Below are 17208 nucleotides of genomic sequence, written 5' to 3'. Positions count from 1 at the left end.
GTGTCTTCTCTTTCTCTCATCTCTATATTTTATTTGTATAAAAATATTTTCTTTCATTATATAAATAATAAAAAAGTACATTAGCCTACGTGCGTTCCAAAAGCACCATACATTTAAGTACGGATCTGTCAAAAACTGTCACGTGGTCCGCTGCATGTTAGGTTAGATGACATCAGTGGAGGGAGTAGAGTGGCCAAAATGGCGGCCGCTGCGCTTCGTCGTTGAAGAAGTGCGAGCGATCGCGACGTAGTTCCCGATATATTCGCCCACGGAAAAGAATAGAATATTTACCCTTGCATGATTCGCGCGGCCGTGAAGTGATTTACGTATTATGTCATCGTACACGTTCTCGCAGAAGCTGTTCACGCCGACGCCACCGGAACGCGGCAGTTTCCCGTTGGATCATGACGGCCGCTGTAAACTTATCATGATCAAATATATGCGCTGCCTGGCCGAGAATCGCAATCAGAACACGATGTGCCGCGACATCGCCAAGGAGTACCTCGGCTGCCGCATGGACCATGATCTGATGGCGCGCGAGGATTGGTCCAAGCTCGGCTTCGCCAAAGAAACCAGCGACGTGGCCAGCGAAACGTAACGCCGAGATCATCTTTAAGATATCCTTGCGTGTCTCTCTTTCTCTCTTGACAAATAGGGGAGTCGGGCATTTGTCTCCTCTCGTTGTCACCGTTAACTCTTTCGGAGATTCTACTCCGAGGGTGCACATCCTTAGCCGATTAGTGTTCTTGGAACTTAACGTTCGATGTAAATAGAGTACCAATTAGTCGTGATTTACAATCGAAATTAGTGTATTCAGGCATGAATATACGCACTGCCAGCCAGGTGTGATAAGGACTTTGCTTTTTCTCCACTTCAGTGTTGCAGCAAAATTTAAAGAAAGATTTTTGAAAAGGGAGAGAACAATACAGGAAGAAAAACTGAACGATATTAAAAATTCGTGTATGTTATCTTTTGCCTTCATAAGAAGGAAGATTGAAAATTAAATTATATTCTCAAGCTTTAATGTAAAGGCATCCCCCTATAGCTTGTTACGCAGTTGGATTCTGTTGCAACTCAAGTGGCCTAAAATATCAAATAGAATAGAGAATATTGATATTTATCACGTTGACGAGCAAAAATCTATCAGCTTACGCACAGATTGATATATAGTATAAAGGTAACAAAGGAAACAAATATGGCAAGTATCTCTAGAAAGAAGATATTGATTGGTTGCACCGGTAGTGTGGCTACAATCAAACTGCCACAGCTGGTGGAGATGCTGCGGCGAAACAATCTCGAGGTGAGAGTAGTCGTGACGGAGAGAGCCAAGCATTTCCTGAAAGATGCTCAGCTGCCACCCGAAATCCAAGTACTGTCCGATACGGTGGAATGGGCTGCTTGGCAGGACCGGGGCGATCCGGTACTTCATATAGACCTGGTGAAATGGGCTGACATATTCGTGATAGCGCCATTGGATGCCAATACATTGGGCAAAATTGCCAGTGGCATATGCGACAACATCCTTACATGCGTTGCTCGTGCATGGGATAATGCAAAGCCACTCCTTTTTTGTCCAGCTATGAACACCAAAATGTGGGAACATCCGATCACCATGCCACAAGTGAGATGAAAGAAGTAATATATCAAATGTTAGAGTTAAGGAAGAATCTTTGGCATATTGTTTGCCTATATATATTGAATTAAATCTTCCATTGAAGTATGTGGCATAATATACTAAAATATTAAAATTTAAATAGTCTAATAAAAATCAATTCTTAAATTTTTTTTCCAATTTTTTGTCCTCCCTAAAAATATTTTCTTGTTACAAATTTTTTCAATAATAGAAAGATGCATAGAAATAGCAGAAAATATATTATATCTATTCCTTTAGATTGTGCTTTGTATACTTTATTTTTTTCTTACCGTCTTTAAGCAAAACATAAATAGGGACAGATTTTTTTTTACTTTTCTATCTCGTTTCTCAATTTACATTTTTTCATTCGTGTTTTTAATGAACGCAGAAAGTTATAAAGTTTAGTCTTGCTTTTTAGGTATCGCTGCTCAAATCCTGGGGTTACAAGGAGGTGCATTGCGTGTCCAAAACGCTGATGTGCGGCGACACAGGGATGGGCGCAATGGCCGAAGTGGACACGATTGTGCGGTCCACCTTGCGAGCCTTGAATCCTTGGGGGGATTCGCTGGATCCGCCTCTCTAGCAGCGGCCGTCATCCTCCTCGTGCACGCCTCGATGGCCACGCGAATATCGATGAGGATGTTGAGAACATGTCGCATTAAACTCCAGAGACGCGCTATGGTGCGATTTGAACATACGCTTAAAAAAAATACACGCCAATGTCGTTTATCTAACAGTATCAAGATTGCGAGCCTAAGGACCAGCAGAAATCGGGCCGTATACGAGTTATGTGATAAAGAGTTCACGTTTACCAATAATAATATCTGTCAATAAGTTTTTTTCTCGAATTACATCGTTTTTTCTAAGAATCGTATTTTTTAAAATGACTTTTAAGATAAATTTCCTATATTATGTTATATTATGAGGTAACAATGTTAATTAGAAATATGTAGGAATCTACAAAGGGTGAAATCTGAGTTTGAGTACGATCGTCATATTCTTTGCTCAACCTGGAATAAGAAAATCAACCTTACAGAGTGGAACAAACGAGATAATCGTAATTTTATCTGTCTCTAGTTGCCGAAATGCGATGTATAAAGATGTATAATGCTGTAAAGAAGAAGATTCTGTGTTGACATATCTTAAGAGTTGATTTGCCAGAACATGTACATGCTTTTGTTGAATATATGAATGACATAATATATGAACAAATAAATATACAAGATGTTCTCCTCTGAAGAGTTTCTACAATCTTAACATTTCCATGATATATATATATGCGCATATAAATATAACTTAAAAATTTTCAGGAGAATGGCGTATGGAGTTTGTTCGGCAAAGTCACTTTATTTCCGTATATACACATGTAAAGCACGAACTTACAATATAAAATACATATAGCATATAACGTTACACATTTTACGTTAATTATTTCTTAAGTTTGGAATAAACAAAGGGAAGGATTTTTTCTCATCATATGCTTTTGGTTAAACTGCAAATGAGATACATCGCTTTGATGCATTTCGTTTTTGTCGTAGTCTTAACAAAGATATACTCAATCAAAATCATCGAGTTAATCGATAACAAAGAAGTATAATATCGTTTGTATCGTTTGTCCCCGTCTCGTTCCCGCACGCTTTACAAACATACGATACATTCTGTATTATATATATATATATATAAATATATACGGGAGTGTATATTTATATAGAAATATTAATATAAACTTTGCAAGCGTATTTCGAGATTAATCTTAAGTCGATCTTTTCCTTACAAAAATTTAATCGCAGACGCCATTCTTTTTCTATTTATTGATCTTGAAAATTATGTTCATTATTATTGAAATCTCGATTTAAAAAATTTTGTCGAATCAAACTTCAATCAAGATTCAAAATGCAAAATAAGATACTGTTTATTTATTTTTATCCTAAAGTATTTTTTCGTTAAGCGCCTCTAATATAAAAAAACACTGAAATCTTAGGTTGTGGAAAAATCAACTTCAGGCTAATTGTAATTTGAAGATACGTCCACAAAATTCATATAAGCATTTGAGGGATACACTGCACCATATACATATATAAATCTACGAGATTGCATTTATGCTACTTCTTTTTGACATTATCACTAACTACTCGAGATATCGCGCGCGGTATATAAATATCACAGTTTACAAAACTGGCGACACTGCGTTTTGCCTATGTCCTTTTTCGCTAAATTATGCGATATTAATAATTAATACAATATTTATATAAAATACGTGCTCTTATCGGAATCAGATATCTCATCTCGCCTAGAGAGAGATTCCGAATTAATAATCGCGTTACGATTTACGGAAGGTCATGCGAAGTTTCTTATCGATGGCGCATATTAATTCTTGGAACAACAAGGATTTCTCTATCTCAATTTAAAATCTCTGTAGCAAAAGGAATAAGGAAAAAATGTTGGATGGATTTTTTTGGCAGTGGTAGTTTGTAATCGCTAAAATCGCGCGCAAGATTGTCTGTAAAATATCCTCAAGAATTCACGTTTTCTTTTGAGGATCAATTGTTCGTCCATAGTGCAATATAAATTACATCTTACGTTAATTACTTGGTATATAAATGCGGCCGTGTAAAAAGATGATATAGAAAAATGGTCAAAAATATTTTTCATATTCCGATTTTCATCGACGTCGATCTGAAAAATCCGCATTCTGACGTTCGTATTTCAAATCCTGTACGAAATATTGTTTGTCAGCGGCTAGAAGGACACTTGTATTACAGCGATAATCTGAAAGTACAAGAAGACAAAATAAACGTAACAATGCAGCCCTTTCATTTTTATATTTTTGATTTAAATCAATATGTTTAAATTTTAGCCGCTAAATTCTATTTGCGATCCGTATAAAACATTACACTACTTCGTGATCTCTTGAACTGCTATACAAAATTATATATATATATTATATAAATCTTAGATATATTCAATTATATTTCATATATATCGTAATTTTAATTTTATGATACGATTATGATTAAATACGATCAAATGATATACGACGTTTTACGATGTTTACAAAAATTTTGAATTAGAGTATTTAATTATTGAAAATAATATTATATTAATATAGTTATCATTTTTTTTTTCAAAAGCTTTTTTTTCTTCAATTATGCTATCTATCGTTTCGAAAAATTAATGATTTTAATGCAATGATTTTTTTAATTACTTCATTTTCAAACGTACATTGTTCTCGTGACGAAGATCACAATGATCATCGCGAGTATCGGCACGGTTCTTCGCGCGGAGGTGGCGGAAGCCGAGACGATCCTCGACTTCCTAGGCAGATTAGTCTCTATGTCATTGGTTTCTACTTCCGGCGGCGGACAGCTCATCCAGACTGGTGCTGATAGTTTCTGTTTCTCGTGGGCCACTCTCATCCTGAGGTCATCAAACTCCCAAAAACCTTTACCCTTAAAAAAATACGTCTTGCCTGCCAAAAAAAAACAAAATCATAGAATTTTACATGGAAGATCAATGTTACACACAAAATTATTTGTAAGATATTAGAAAAGTTATATAAAATATCTTAAAAAAAAATTAAAATTATATTACAAATTTTCGCAGATATCTTTTAAAAGTTATATTTATTCATACAACATATTAGAGTGTGTGTGTGAGAGAGAGAGAGAGAGTCATATTTATAATAAATTTATTTTGAAAATTGATTTTTGAGATTTACCGTTTTTCCATTGGAAAACGGCGTCAATGTCATTCCCAACGCCGGCGAACATGCTCATGTCCCTTGGATAATCGAGCTCCACGTAATTAACAGATTCATCGAATCTGTGTGACAGAAAATTAAATTGGAGAATTGAATTTTATTTGGAGAATTAAAAGCGGAAGGAAAAATGCAAATCGGATTGTACATATTGACAGTTCGAATTATACTATGTATTTAAAGAATATACATATGTGAAATGTGATTTCGATGTAGATTAACATTTTTTTTTTTTTTTTTTTCAGGGATATAGATTGTGTTAGAGAAAATTTGAGAGGATAACGTACAGAGAAGAGAATAAAAAAGAAGCATAAATTTAATTTAAGAAACTTTAGAAATCGCGCTTTAATCACCTCCAATACATGGAACCGCTAAAGAAGTAAGTCCTGCCGTTGTGACCCCACACCATAGCGCCGTCGATCTTCTCCAAGGAGGCCGGCAATCCCAGATTCGTCAACGGTTTTGGATAACCCGGCTCCAGATTGATGGCGTCGAAGACGTAATATTCACGACCGACGAAGAAGACTATCTTCTTGTCCGGACGTTCATACACGGCATCAACATGATCGATGTTCGGCGGTAGGTTGAACAGCCTAATGATCTCCGCCGGGTATCCCTTGTAAATTCCTTGATCGCCTATTCGCCATAGATACTGTGGATCAAAAAGAATTTTTCAATAAAAGCTGTCCTTTTTAGAGTATTTTATTTTTCTTTAGTAAAAAAGATCAAAAATTATAAATATAAGTATTTAATTCTAAAATTATAAAATTCAGCATGTATAAATGTATTTATTTGTAATAATTAATAATATGCGATATCCTGATTTTTATAACAAAAGAAATATCTTCCCTCCCTCCCCCCATATATATTATTAAGATTTAAAATCATGATTATATAATAATGATAAATAAATAATAAACTGAGCTACCTTATTAATGCTTGAAAATTAGAAATTATGAAATATTAGATATATTAATCATTTTGCCTTTAGAAAATAAATTTCTTTCCTCTGCAATAAGGTAAAATAATAATACCTAAGATTTATTATGTCTCCTTTTTCGAATCTATTATTAAAAAACTCTCTAGTCCGTTTCCGGTGGGTGAGAAAGAGTATTGTAGGAAGTGTGCAGAGCGAAAGGTGGAGAAAGTGAGGTGATAGGGAAGTGAGTGAGAGAGTGAGAGGTGTGCAAGTGAGGAGTGAGGTGAGGGGAAAGTGGAGAAGTAAGGGTGGAGGTACGGGAGAGGGTGGTAGAAGCAAGGAGGCGGAAAAGATAGAGCAGGGCAGAGTAAGGTTAGGAAGAGAGAAAGAGGGTCACGTGGTAGAGAAGTGAAGAACCGGGAGCGTGAGATAGGTAGAGCGGCGACATACGGTAGGACGGAGAGAAAGGAATATAGAAGTTAGGTAGAGAGGCGAGCACAGGGATAGAGACAGAGGCAGAAGAGGAAGGGGAATAAACACTGACAATAGAGGAGATAGAGAGGCGACAGAAATAGAGGATTATATCAGGGAAAATAGCAGGGAAGGAGAGATGGAGGATAAGACAAAAAAGGAATTATTAAAGACGGGGGAGGTGAGAAGGGGGAGCACGGGGAGTTTAGATGAGATGTGGAAAAGAAAAAGGGAAGTGATAGAGAGAGAGGCAGGGGAAAAAGGGGGTGAAGATGTAGGGGAGGGTAGGAAAGGGAAAAGGGTTCAAAGGTCACCGGTGAGGGGTTTGGAAGGGGGGGGAGTAGGAGAGATGGAATGGTGGAGGGAAATGAAAGAGGAATGGAAAAAGGAGTTAAAGGAAGGGTTAAAGGGGGTGAAGGAGGAAATGAGGAAAGAAATGCAGAAAGATAGGGAGATGATAGGGGAGATGTTAAGGGGGTACATGAAAGACCTAAGAGAGGAAATAGATGGGATAGTGAGGAGACAGATGGAGGAAATGGATGAGAGAGGCAGGGTGGAGAGAGAAGAGATGAAGGGAAGAGTGGAGGCGCTAGAGAATGAATGGCGAGAGATGAAACTTAGAGAAAGGGGGGGAGGGAAAAAGGGGGAGGGAAGAGGAGGAGAATTAGAGGGGAAAATTAAAGAAATTGAGATAAGGATGGAGATGAAGGAAAGAGAGGAGAGAAGGAGGAATATTGTAGTAAGAGGAGTGAAGGGAGGGGAAAGAGAGGTGAGGGCGAGGGTAGAGGATGTATTAAAAGAGATAAAAATAGAGGCTAGGGTAGAGGGGGTGAGATGCTTAGGAAGTAAGGAGGGAGGAAAAGGGACGGCGATAGTGAAAATAGACGAAGTAGAGAAGAAAAAGGAGATAATGAGAAGGAGAGGAGAAATAAAGAGCAGAGATATAAGGTTGGATGATGATTTAACATGGAAGGAAAGAAGGATGAGATGGGTAATAGAGAGTGTGGCAAGGAGAGAGAGAGAAAAAGGTAAGAGAGTATGGGTAGGATATGGAAAAGTGCAAATAAATGGTATTTGGTGGAAATGGAATGAAGGAAAGGAAGAGTTAAGGGATGGGGGGGGAAGAGGGTGGAAAGATCAGGGGGAAGAATAAGAGTAGGAAAGGACAGGGAGGGAGGAGGGATAGTGGGAGAGGAAGAGGAAGGTGAGAGGGGAAAGAGGAGCATGGGGAGAGGAGAGGAGAGGGAGGGGGAGGAAAAGAGAGGGGGGAAGGGAAGGTATAGGGTGGGTTTTTGGAATGTGGCAGGGCTGAAGAATAAGGATAGAGAGTTTTGGGAGGGTCTGAAAGGGTGGGATATTATGATATTGTGCGAAACGTGGGTGGATAGTAAAAGCTGGGAGAGGGTAAGAGGAAAGATGCCGAGGGGATATGTATGGGAAATGCAGTGGGCCGGAAGAAAGAATAAGAAAGGAAGGGCGATGGGTGGAATGATTTTGGGAGTAAGGGTGGGATTGACGGTGGAGAAGGAAAGGGAGAGGAGAAATAAGGAAGGGTTAATGACATGTAAGGTATGGTTAGGGGAATGGTGGAGGATAGTGGGGGTATATGTGAATAGAGATATAGAGAGGAAATTAGAGGAGTTAAAAGAGTGGATGGAAGAAAGAGAGGAAGGTGTGCGAGTGTTGATAGGAGGAGACTTTAATGCAAGAACGGGGGAGGAAGGGGGAGGAGTGGAAGAGGGGAGTGAGGAAGAGGGGGAAGGAAGATGCAGGAATTCAAAAGACAAAAAAGTGAATGGAGAAGGAAAGAGATTGTGTAGGTTCCTGGAGGATCAAGGGTGGTCAATTTTGAATGGGAATGTAAAGGGGGATGTAAAAGGGGAATGGACGTATACAGGGGGAAGGGGGGAATCGGTAATTGACTATGTGGTAGGGGATGAGAGAACGAGGGAAGGAGTAGAGAAAATGATGGTGGAAGCGAGAGTGGACTCGGATCATCATCCGCTCACAGTATGGATAAGGGGGGTGAATTGGGAGAAAAGCGGGAGGGGAGCAAGAAGCGGGGGTAGAATAAGGAGAGGAGTTTGGACGATGGAGGGTAGAAAGGTGTTTGGGGAAGAGGTTGGGAAAAGGAAGGGAAGGAAGGAAGGAATAGAGGAGGAGTGGGGGGAGTTGAAGGGTAGGGTGTTGAGAGCGTTAGAAAAGACGGAAGAGGAAAAGCAACGGAGGAAGGAAAAAGGATGGTGGGATGAGGAATGTAAAGAGGGGAAAGAAGTGGTTAGGAGGGAGCTAAGGAGATGGAGGAGGGAGGGGGGGACAGGGGATAAATATAGAGAGGAAAAGAGGAGGTACAAGGTCATATGTGAGGAAAAGAAGAGGAAGGAAGCTGAGAGGTGGGAGAGAGAGGTGAGGGAAGTGAAAACGGAAGGGCAGATTTGGAAGATAATAAATAGAGAAAGAAGGATCAAGAAGAGAGTGAATGAGGGGATAGAAATGGAGGAATGGGATGGTTTTTTTAGAGGGCTCTTGGGGGGAGTAGAGTGGAGGGTAATAAGGGGGATAGGAAGGAAGATGGGGGAGAATGAAGAGGAGGAAATCGGAAGGGAGGAGGTTAGAAAAGTGATAAAGAAGTTGAAGGATGGCAAGGCGGCGGGGGGGGATGGAATACCGAATGAGGTGTGGAAGTATGGAGGAGAAGAGGTGGAGGAGGGGATTTGGGGGGTGTGTAGAAGGATTTGGAAAGGGGAAGAGTGGCCAAGAGAATGGAGGGAGGGGATAATAGTGCCGATACTGAAAAAAGGGGAGGGGGATAGGGTAGAGGAATATAGAGGGGTAACGTTAACCCAGACGGGGTATAAGGTGTATGTAGCGGTATTGGCGGAAAGGTTGAGGAATGAGGTGGAACGGAAGCGGTTGATACCGGCAAGTCAGACGGGGTTCAGAAAGGGAGTAGGGACGATAGACAACATATATGTGCTCAATTATTTAATTAATAGGCAGGTGGGAGAGAAAGGAGGTAGAATGGTAGCTATGTTTTTGGATTTAAAGGCAGCGTTTGATTCCGTGGATAGAGGGGTGTTAATAGAGGCGATGAGAGCAAGAGGAGTAAGGGAGGGTCTAATTGAGAGGTGTGGGGAGGTTTTGAGGGAGACGGTAAGTAGGGTGAGGGTGGGGGAAAGGGAGGGGGAGAGGTTCTGGACAGTGAGGGGAGTGAGACAGGGTTGCCCGTTGAGTCCATGTTTGTTTACGTTGTTGTTGGCGGACGTGGATGATGAACTGAGGAGGGGAGGGTGGGGTGGGGTCAGGCTGGGGGGAGGGAAGGTGTATACTTTGGCATATGCGGATGACATGGTTTTGTTGGCGGAGGATGAAGGAGGAATGAAGGGGATGATAGGGAAGTTGGAGAGTTATATGGACAGGAAGGGTTTGGAGGTGAATGTGGCAAAGACTAAAGTAATGAGATGTAGAAAGGGAGGAGGGAGATGGAAGAAAGTAAAATGGTTTTGGAAGGGAAATTTGCTGGAGGAGGTGAGGGAGTTTAAGTACTTGGGGTACACGGTGAGGTCGGATGGAAAACAGGATGCGCATGTGAGGGAAAGGGTTAGGAAGGGAGCAGCATTATTGGGTCAGGTGTGGGGGATAGGAAAAAGGAGGTTTGGGGGGGATTGGGGAAAAAGGATTTGGTTGTTTGATAAGTTAGTATGGTCGGTGGTTAGTTATGGGGTGGAGGTGTGGGGGTGGAAGGAAAGGGAGAGGGTGGAAAAATTGCAGGACAGGTATTTGAAGTGGGTGTTAGGAGTGGAAAGGTATACACCGGGATATATGGTAAGGGAGGAATTGCAGAGGGATTTGTTGAGGGGGAGGGCGGGTATGAGAGCTTGGAATTATGAGAAGAAATTGGAGGAGGGTAAGGGGGGAGAGCTGGCTAGGAAGTGTTGGGAGGAGATGAAGGGAAGGATTAGGAGGGGAAAGGAAGGGATAGGATGGGAGGGGGAGAGGAGGAGATTTATAGAGGAAAGGGGGTGGGAAATGGAGGAGATGCTGAAATTAAGGGGGGAAGAGATGATTGAGAGAGAAAGAAAGTTGCAGAGAGAAGAAAGATGGAAGAGGATATGGGGGTCGGAATATAATAGGTGGTATAAATGGGTGAAGGGGGAAGGAGTGCCAGGGTATTTAAAAAAAGGATGGGGGGAAAGTAGATGGCAAAGGGTAGCAAGATTTAGATTAGGGAATGGGATGAGAGAAGGGAGATACTGGGAAGGGGAGGAGGGAAGGAAATGCAGGGAGTGTGAGAGGGTGTTGGAGTCGTGGGAGCACGTTTGGGAGGAATGCACGGATTGGGGAAGGGAGGGTGGGTGGCAGGAAAATGTAGGGATGGTATTAGGGGAGGAGGGGGAGGGGGAGAGATGGATGAGGGAATTGGAAGAAAGAAGGGGGGGAAGGGTGAATGAGTGGAAGAGTAGGGGAGTGGATGAGGGAGAATGTGAATAAACGGAAACGGAGATCCATAGGCTAAGTTAGTGGTTAAGACAGCGTAGATGCGTAGTGTGTGTGTGTATTAGGTAGGGTAATGGAGTATAGGTTAAGATTGCGCGATAGATTAAGAGTTTAGTTGTAAGAAAAAGATGTATAGCGTTGTTTTTATTTGTATGTTGTGTATGATGGTGTTTTGTAACCCCAAGGGGATCAATAAAGAATTATATATTAAAAAACTCTCTATTTAAATTTCCTCATTATTTTGTCTTTTTTTTTTTTTTAAGTATTTAATTATTATAATATTTACCCGTCCTTTGAAGACAAAGACCTCCCTACGAATGATGCTGATAGCGTCATAGCTAGTGTCGCATTTGTCGGGCACGTTCTCTGGTTGCGGTGGGGTCCATCGAGGTTTGAATCTCGGCGTAGTTCTCGGCCTCATCGTCGTCGTTGTCGTCGTCGTCGACCATGTCGTATGATGACGATGGGGTTTATGTGGCCGATATTCAGGTTTTTGCGGATAACGGCCCGGTTGTCGAGGCCTGCCGTCATCCGGATAATGATTAGGCCTGTTAGGCCTCCAGGTCCTGTACGTCGTCGCGGCTGTTGTAGTCGTCGTCGTCGTCGTCGTTGTCGTAGGGAGTGGCGGTGGCGGTCGCTCCGATGGCGGTGGTCCACCCGGTATGTTGCCCCATAGCTTGCCGTTGGGAGCATCTGAGAAACGAGATTAATACATATTAAGTTTCCACATAATTTCTATTAATAAATATTATTTTATACGAGAGAAGAGAGTTTATATTTTACGTTGAGTAACAAGACATATTCAAGTAAACATCAAATCCATATCTAAATCTAATAATAATTTATATAATAATGCTGTAATTGTACGACATATATCTTAAAAAAATTAAGACAATACAATGATGTCAAAATTCGTCAAATTGATATGAAGCCTTTTTTTTTTTTTTCAGAGGGATTTTGTAGGCCGATGGTAAATGGACGTGACTCGATGAGATATGGATGAAGTTGCTTATCAGCAACGAATACATTGACGGATGTATTCCAAATCGATTCGTTCCAGGGTGAGTATACGAATAAGCGCGCACGTTAATGCAAAGAGGAGCAGAAAGAGCTGATTCTGTTCTCGTTTCCTGCATCCGCTCGCGATGAATTCATCCCCTCGTCTTTCACGACGACCGACTATCCGTGAAAAGAGATCCTGTCACAGACACGATCGATATAGAAATATAATCATGTACAAGCTATATGTGGAAATGCGTCTCTATGAAACATAAGTCCCGCTATGTGAAAAGAGAATAAATTTCATTTCATTTCAATATTATATTTTCGCTAATCACAGCGCAATATTTTAATCAGCAGATGCAAACAGATGCATGATTATTATACAAGCGTATTGCTATTGAAAGTGATATTTATAAAAACATATACAGGGTGTCCCATTTTAATCTCCTCAGGCAAATATCTTAAAAATCAAGCCCGGAAGAGAAAAATGTTTCGGACAAAAGTTGTTTGGTTTCGAGGGGGCCACAAGATGGTACCATTGGTTTGACCTTGGAAAATCATTTGAAGGTCATGTGAAGGTCGTCGTATCAAAATATGTCAGATTAAAATATAAAGTAACTCAAAAAGTACTTAATAAAAAAATACTTTATTATAGTGTTTTGGAAAGCTCTCGGTGTCAGCTACAAGAATACTAAATAAAAAATAAGGGTTTCCATTTAAGATTTTAAAGTTGACCTTCACATGACCTTCAAATGATTTTCCAAGGTCAAATCATTGTCACCATCTTACGGCCCCCTCGAAACCAAACAACTTTTGTCTGAGAAATTTTTCTCTTCCGGGCTTGGTTTTTGAGATATTTGCCTGAGGAGATTAAAATGGGACACCCTGTATATACAAATTTATATATATATAGATATATATAAATGAAAATTTTTTAAATATATGTGTGAAGAGGATGTTTCGCTCTTTCTGATAAATTTTATTTTTTACAATGAATAATAATAATAATAATTAATAATAATTAATTAACAATGCTCATATACAATTTATCTACTCAAAAGGAACAACGAAAAACAGTTTTGAGAGGCGTTTTAATTAAATCAAATAGATTAGAAAAATTGCAATGAAATTCTGCTTAACGAATTCTTTTACACTGGTATTAGAATTTTTCCAGAGTTACCGTGATTTTAATCGGTCTATCGAAACTATTTGCCAATTTCGGACAAACTCGTTTTTTTTCAACCAGCCAGTTTAAATAAAATGCGTTTGCGATTCGAGTGTGTGTATTGACTTTCGCTGATACACGGGCATTATTTTACTTCGTGCGATTGGCAATGGTAAAGAGGCGCAAACAGCGGGGTGCTTTTAAAATACCTCTCGCTTTTAAAGTACGTAAAAGTTGATTTTACGCCCCGCACAATTTCCGATTTTACTCTCGGGAAATTGAATTTTTCTGATATTACGCAATTGCTTCTTCACCGTGTTCAATTTTTTTTCTTCTCGTCCCTTGTTAAGTCAAACCAACGTCATTCCACGTGGTCGAATTTAAACGGCAAGTTTAGAAATTGCGATAATAATTATAGCAATTTCCAATTCGTTATATTTAGATTCAATCTGACGTGAATTGATACGTATTTGGATGAAAAGTAAACGCGCTTGAGAATCGTACTATGTGGCTGATTATCGCTTCAAATCTGTATAGTTCCAATCGGGTTTTTTTTTTTTTTACAATATTTAAATACAATACACATAAATAGATAACAAGAAATCAGATTATCGATAATATAATAAAATGATAAGACACACCGACATTTCTGTACAGATGTTTAAATAATAAAGAGAAAACGAAAAAATATTTATATACGATATAAGCACGTTTACAAGCGAGAAAAATATATCGCACTTGCAGTCAAAATATTTCACGGACTTAAACTGCACTGTTGCGGAGCGATAAATCTTCCACGATACGTGCAGGCGCGTTACGCGATCAACATTCGATTTTATTACACTCATGATGCGTTTTATATTCTCTCTTTTTGCCTCTGTCGATGAAGATTATGTTGCACTACTTCGGGAGAATCGCTCGATTAATTCCGCGGTTGCGACAACGACAAATCGGATTAATAGGGCAAAATTACGAGTGCGTTCACGAGTGCGTTAAATCGCATGTACTTCTTCCTCACAATGTGTGCAACACATGCGGGCGCAACGACGGATGCGCTCAATTTACCCCGTATATGCGATATGCGTTACACAATTGTGCGTACATATCGGTTTACGTTATTGATCATCGTCGAAGAGAAATGATATTTAAATACATTTGCGTAATTCGTTTGTCAAAGAGACGTAGCGATTACAGATAAACAAGTGAAAGCACACAAAGTGTTGCACAATAAAAGTGCAATGCGGCGCGTACAACCGGCGTTAAGTTAAATGAACAAACGGGAAAATTAAAATTCATTCAAGCTATTAAATTCAAAACTGTAATCTTAATAAATGTCTAATATATAAAAAAGTAGAAATGATATTATAAAATATCTAATAATAACAGATACCTAATATCTCTGTATAATAATTATTTAAAAAATGTCACCTTGCGATCTTTATATATTGCACGCAACTTATTATAAATTTAGCAAATTGCGATACATATATATGGATGATTGCATAAGTTCGTGCCCGATTTTCATAGATGGCATTAAGTTGCCGCATGGCGGAGTTCTATTGTTTTCGTGTGGTAATTGTCGCTTACACCGAATAGATGACGTTGTCTTATGTCAATTTAGCGTCAGACATTGTTCAGTTAAGTCCATTTGTGCATAAGAGAAATCGTTAAAAATGGAGAACGAAAAGGTGCATTCGCGGCATGTAACGCTATATGAATTTCGGAAAGGCGTGAGTGTTGGGATTGCAGAAAAAAATATTCAAAGCGTTTATTTGGACCGCGCTCCTGCTCTCCGAACAGTCAAAAAGTGGTTTGGCAGATTTCGAAATGGTGATTTCAACATGGAGGATCAACCCCGCTCTGGACGGCCTTCTGGCATCGATGATGACATTGTGCATGCCTTAGTGGAAAGAAACTCAAGGATTACAACTGAGGATATTGCTGAGAGGCTGAACATCTATAATTCAACCGCTTTTCGTCATTTAAAAAAGCTTGGATACATTTCCAAGCTCGATACGCGGGTGCCGCATCTCCCGACTGAAAGGAATAAGCTGCAGGAAAACTGCAGGAGTTGCAATGGGAAATTCTGCAGCACCCGCCGTAGTCTTCAGATATTGCGCCTTCAGATTTTTATCTGTTCCGGTCTTCGCGGAATAGTTTAAATGGCAAGAATCTCAATTGCGAGGAAGCTGTCGAAAACCACCTTACAAACTTTTTTCAAGAAAAGCCAAGTTCTTTCTTCAAAAATGAAATCGACAAGCTTATAGATCGTTGGAAAAGCATTGTAGAAAAGAATGGAGACTATATAATTGATTAATAAAAGTGTTATCTCTAAAATATAATCTATTGAAGTTTATATTTAAATCGGGCACGAGAGAGAGAGAGAGAGAGAGAGAACTTATGCAATCACCCATAGTATATATATGAAAAAAACTTAGGCAAGAAGATGATACAATGCATATAATAACATTTTAGTATACGCACGCGTGCACATTTTACGTTTCTTTCAAAATATTAAAAAAGAGTGCATGTATTATTTAGAAAAATTATTTTTAAATGCGCGAGAATTTCTTCGCAAATCGATATATCTTTATTAAAATGTATAAAATTGTTTGTATTATTTCTATAAAAAAAAAAAATGCAGAGTTTTAAAAGACTCGAATTTGACATGCCCCGTGCATCATTTGCATAGAAATCCGAACTCGATTGGGGCTTATCAAGCATGTGAACGCGATAACCTGCATGGCGTACTGCACGATTCTGCAGTCGAACAATAATTAATATTCACCAGTGACCAATTAGCGTAATCTAGATTAGTGAAAAAGAGAGAGAGAGAGAGAGAGACAGAAGAAGGAAACCGCTAGTTCCTGAACATCGAATCTAATCTCGATTCCCGACCGATGCAATAACAATGACACGCCCGATAATTGCCTTCGTACCCCCTCCCCCTCACCAATATTCTAATTGTCTCTCTCGATCTAGCCCCTCTTCTATCGGTCGCAGACAATCTTGCCGCCACGCCGAGTAATTTCCGATCGTAATAAATCAAGTTAGTCACGTCGTCGTTAACTCCAGATTTTATTATTATTAACGTAGAAAAAACAATATCCATATAAGTCGTAATTACATTAATTTCCTTCAGCTTCATTTTTGAATGCTTAATATTTACGGTCTTAAATTCTTTATTTAATCTTTCCTCGATAATTTCCTTTTAATCAAGACGAAGGGAGAGCGGGTTTACACGCGACATTTTTAACTTTAAATTCAATTTTACTTCGGGCGAAAAAATATTCGATCATTTCATTCCTCAAAGGCGGAACTGCGTTCGGATTTTATTCCCGGAAAAACATCTCGTTTTCTACAACAGCCGCGTCAATTAAGCGATCGGCCGTACATTAACGCATAATTGCAGTAACGAGAAATTATGAGCCATGAAAATTGAAATGACCGCGATGAATCTGGGTCGGGCGCCGTGAATAGATACGGGAAACGGTATTAACGATCTTTAACGCACGGAAGAGACACGGAACGTGTCGAACGACGACGTTCGAGAATTATTATCATCAACTTTCGACACGATTTTCTTCCGGAAGAATATCCGGGAGAATGTTCCCTCTTGTCATACGGCTTGGAAATAACCTTCGAGATTTATTATCGCGACGTATGCACGAATATAAAAGGGGAAACCAAACGCCTCGTTTATAGCGCAGTAAGATCGGTAGATGTAAAAATTCTGACAAAAATCGTTTCTATTTTCGTAATAC

At 39.6% G+C, this 17208-nt stretch overlaps 3 protein-coding genes across 4 annotated transcripts in view; 2 read left to right on the top strand and 1 right to left on the bottom strand.

The window, feature by feature from the left end:
- The first annotated feature begins 187 nt into the window (after positions 1 to 187).
- On the top strand, positions 188 to 601 carry LOC138934262 (uncharacterized). The gene has a single exon (XM_070297815.1). The coding sequence runs from the start codon at positions 332 to 334 to the stop codon at positions 596 to 598; it is 267 nt and encodes an 88-aa protein (XP_070153916.1). The 5' UTR covers positions 188 to 331; the 3' UTR covers positions 599 to 601.
- A 586-nt stretch (positions 602 to 1187) lies between these two features.
- On the top strand, positions 1188 to 2835 carry Ppcdc (phosphopantothenoylcysteine decarboxylase). Its single transcript, XM_070297813.1, has 2 exons — positions 1188 to 1621; positions 2052 to 2835. The coding sequence occupies exons 1-2, from the start codon at positions 1196 to 1198 to the stop codon at positions 2214 to 2216; spliced, it is 591 nt and encodes a 196-aa protein (XP_070153914.1). The 5' UTR covers positions 1188 to 1195; the 3' UTR covers positions 2217 to 2835.
- A 137-nt stretch (positions 2836 to 2972) lies between these two features.
- Mmp2 (Matrix metalloproteinase 2) overlaps positions 2973 to 17208 on the bottom strand; it is a 184466-nt gene continuing 170230 nt past the window's right edge. For both annotated transcript variants that reach the window (XM_070297809.1, XM_070297810.1), the window contains exons 8-12: positions 11564 to 11970; positions 5744 to 6042; positions 5352 to 5455; positions 4856 to 5102; positions 2973 to 4402 (exon numbers count right to left, since the gene is read on the bottom strand). In XM_070297809.1, the coding sequence (XP_070153910.1) occupies positions 4390 to 4402; positions 4856 to 5102; positions 5352 to 5455; positions 5744 to 6042; positions 11564 to 11970 (1070 nt within the window). In that variant the 3' untranslated portion in view covers positions 2973 to 4389. The remainder of the gene's footprint in view (positions 4403 to 4855; positions 5103 to 5351; positions 5456 to 5743; positions 6043 to 11563; positions 11971 to 17208) is intronic.

The sequence above is a fragment of the Polyergus mexicanus genome, unplaced genomic scaffold (assembly GCF_030449975.1).
Source record: "Polyergus mexicanus isolate NDT 795.1 unplaced genomic scaffold, iyPolMexi1.0 SCAF_6, whole genome shotgun sequence".
Lineage (NCBI taxonomy): Eukaryota > Metazoa > Arthropoda > Insecta > Hymenoptera > Formicidae > Polyergus > Polyergus mexicanus.
This window is presented reverse-complemented; position numbering and strand designations above follow the sequence as displayed.

What these genes read in the sequence shown, in the direction of transcription:
- Ppcdc (XM_070297813.1), top strand. Translation starts at nt 1,196, where the DNA reads ATGGCAAGTATCTCTAGAAAGAAGATATTGATTGGTTGCACCGGTAGT. An exon ending in ATCCGATCACCATGCCACAA is followed by an intron (nt 1,622 to 2,051) that starts GTGAGATGAAAG and finishes CTTGCTTTTTAG; the next exon opens with GTATCGCTGCTCAAATCCTG.
- LOC138934262 (XM_070297815.1), top strand. Translation starts at nt 332, where the DNA reads ATGTCATCGTACACGTTCTCGCAGAAGCTGTTCACGCCGACGCCACCG.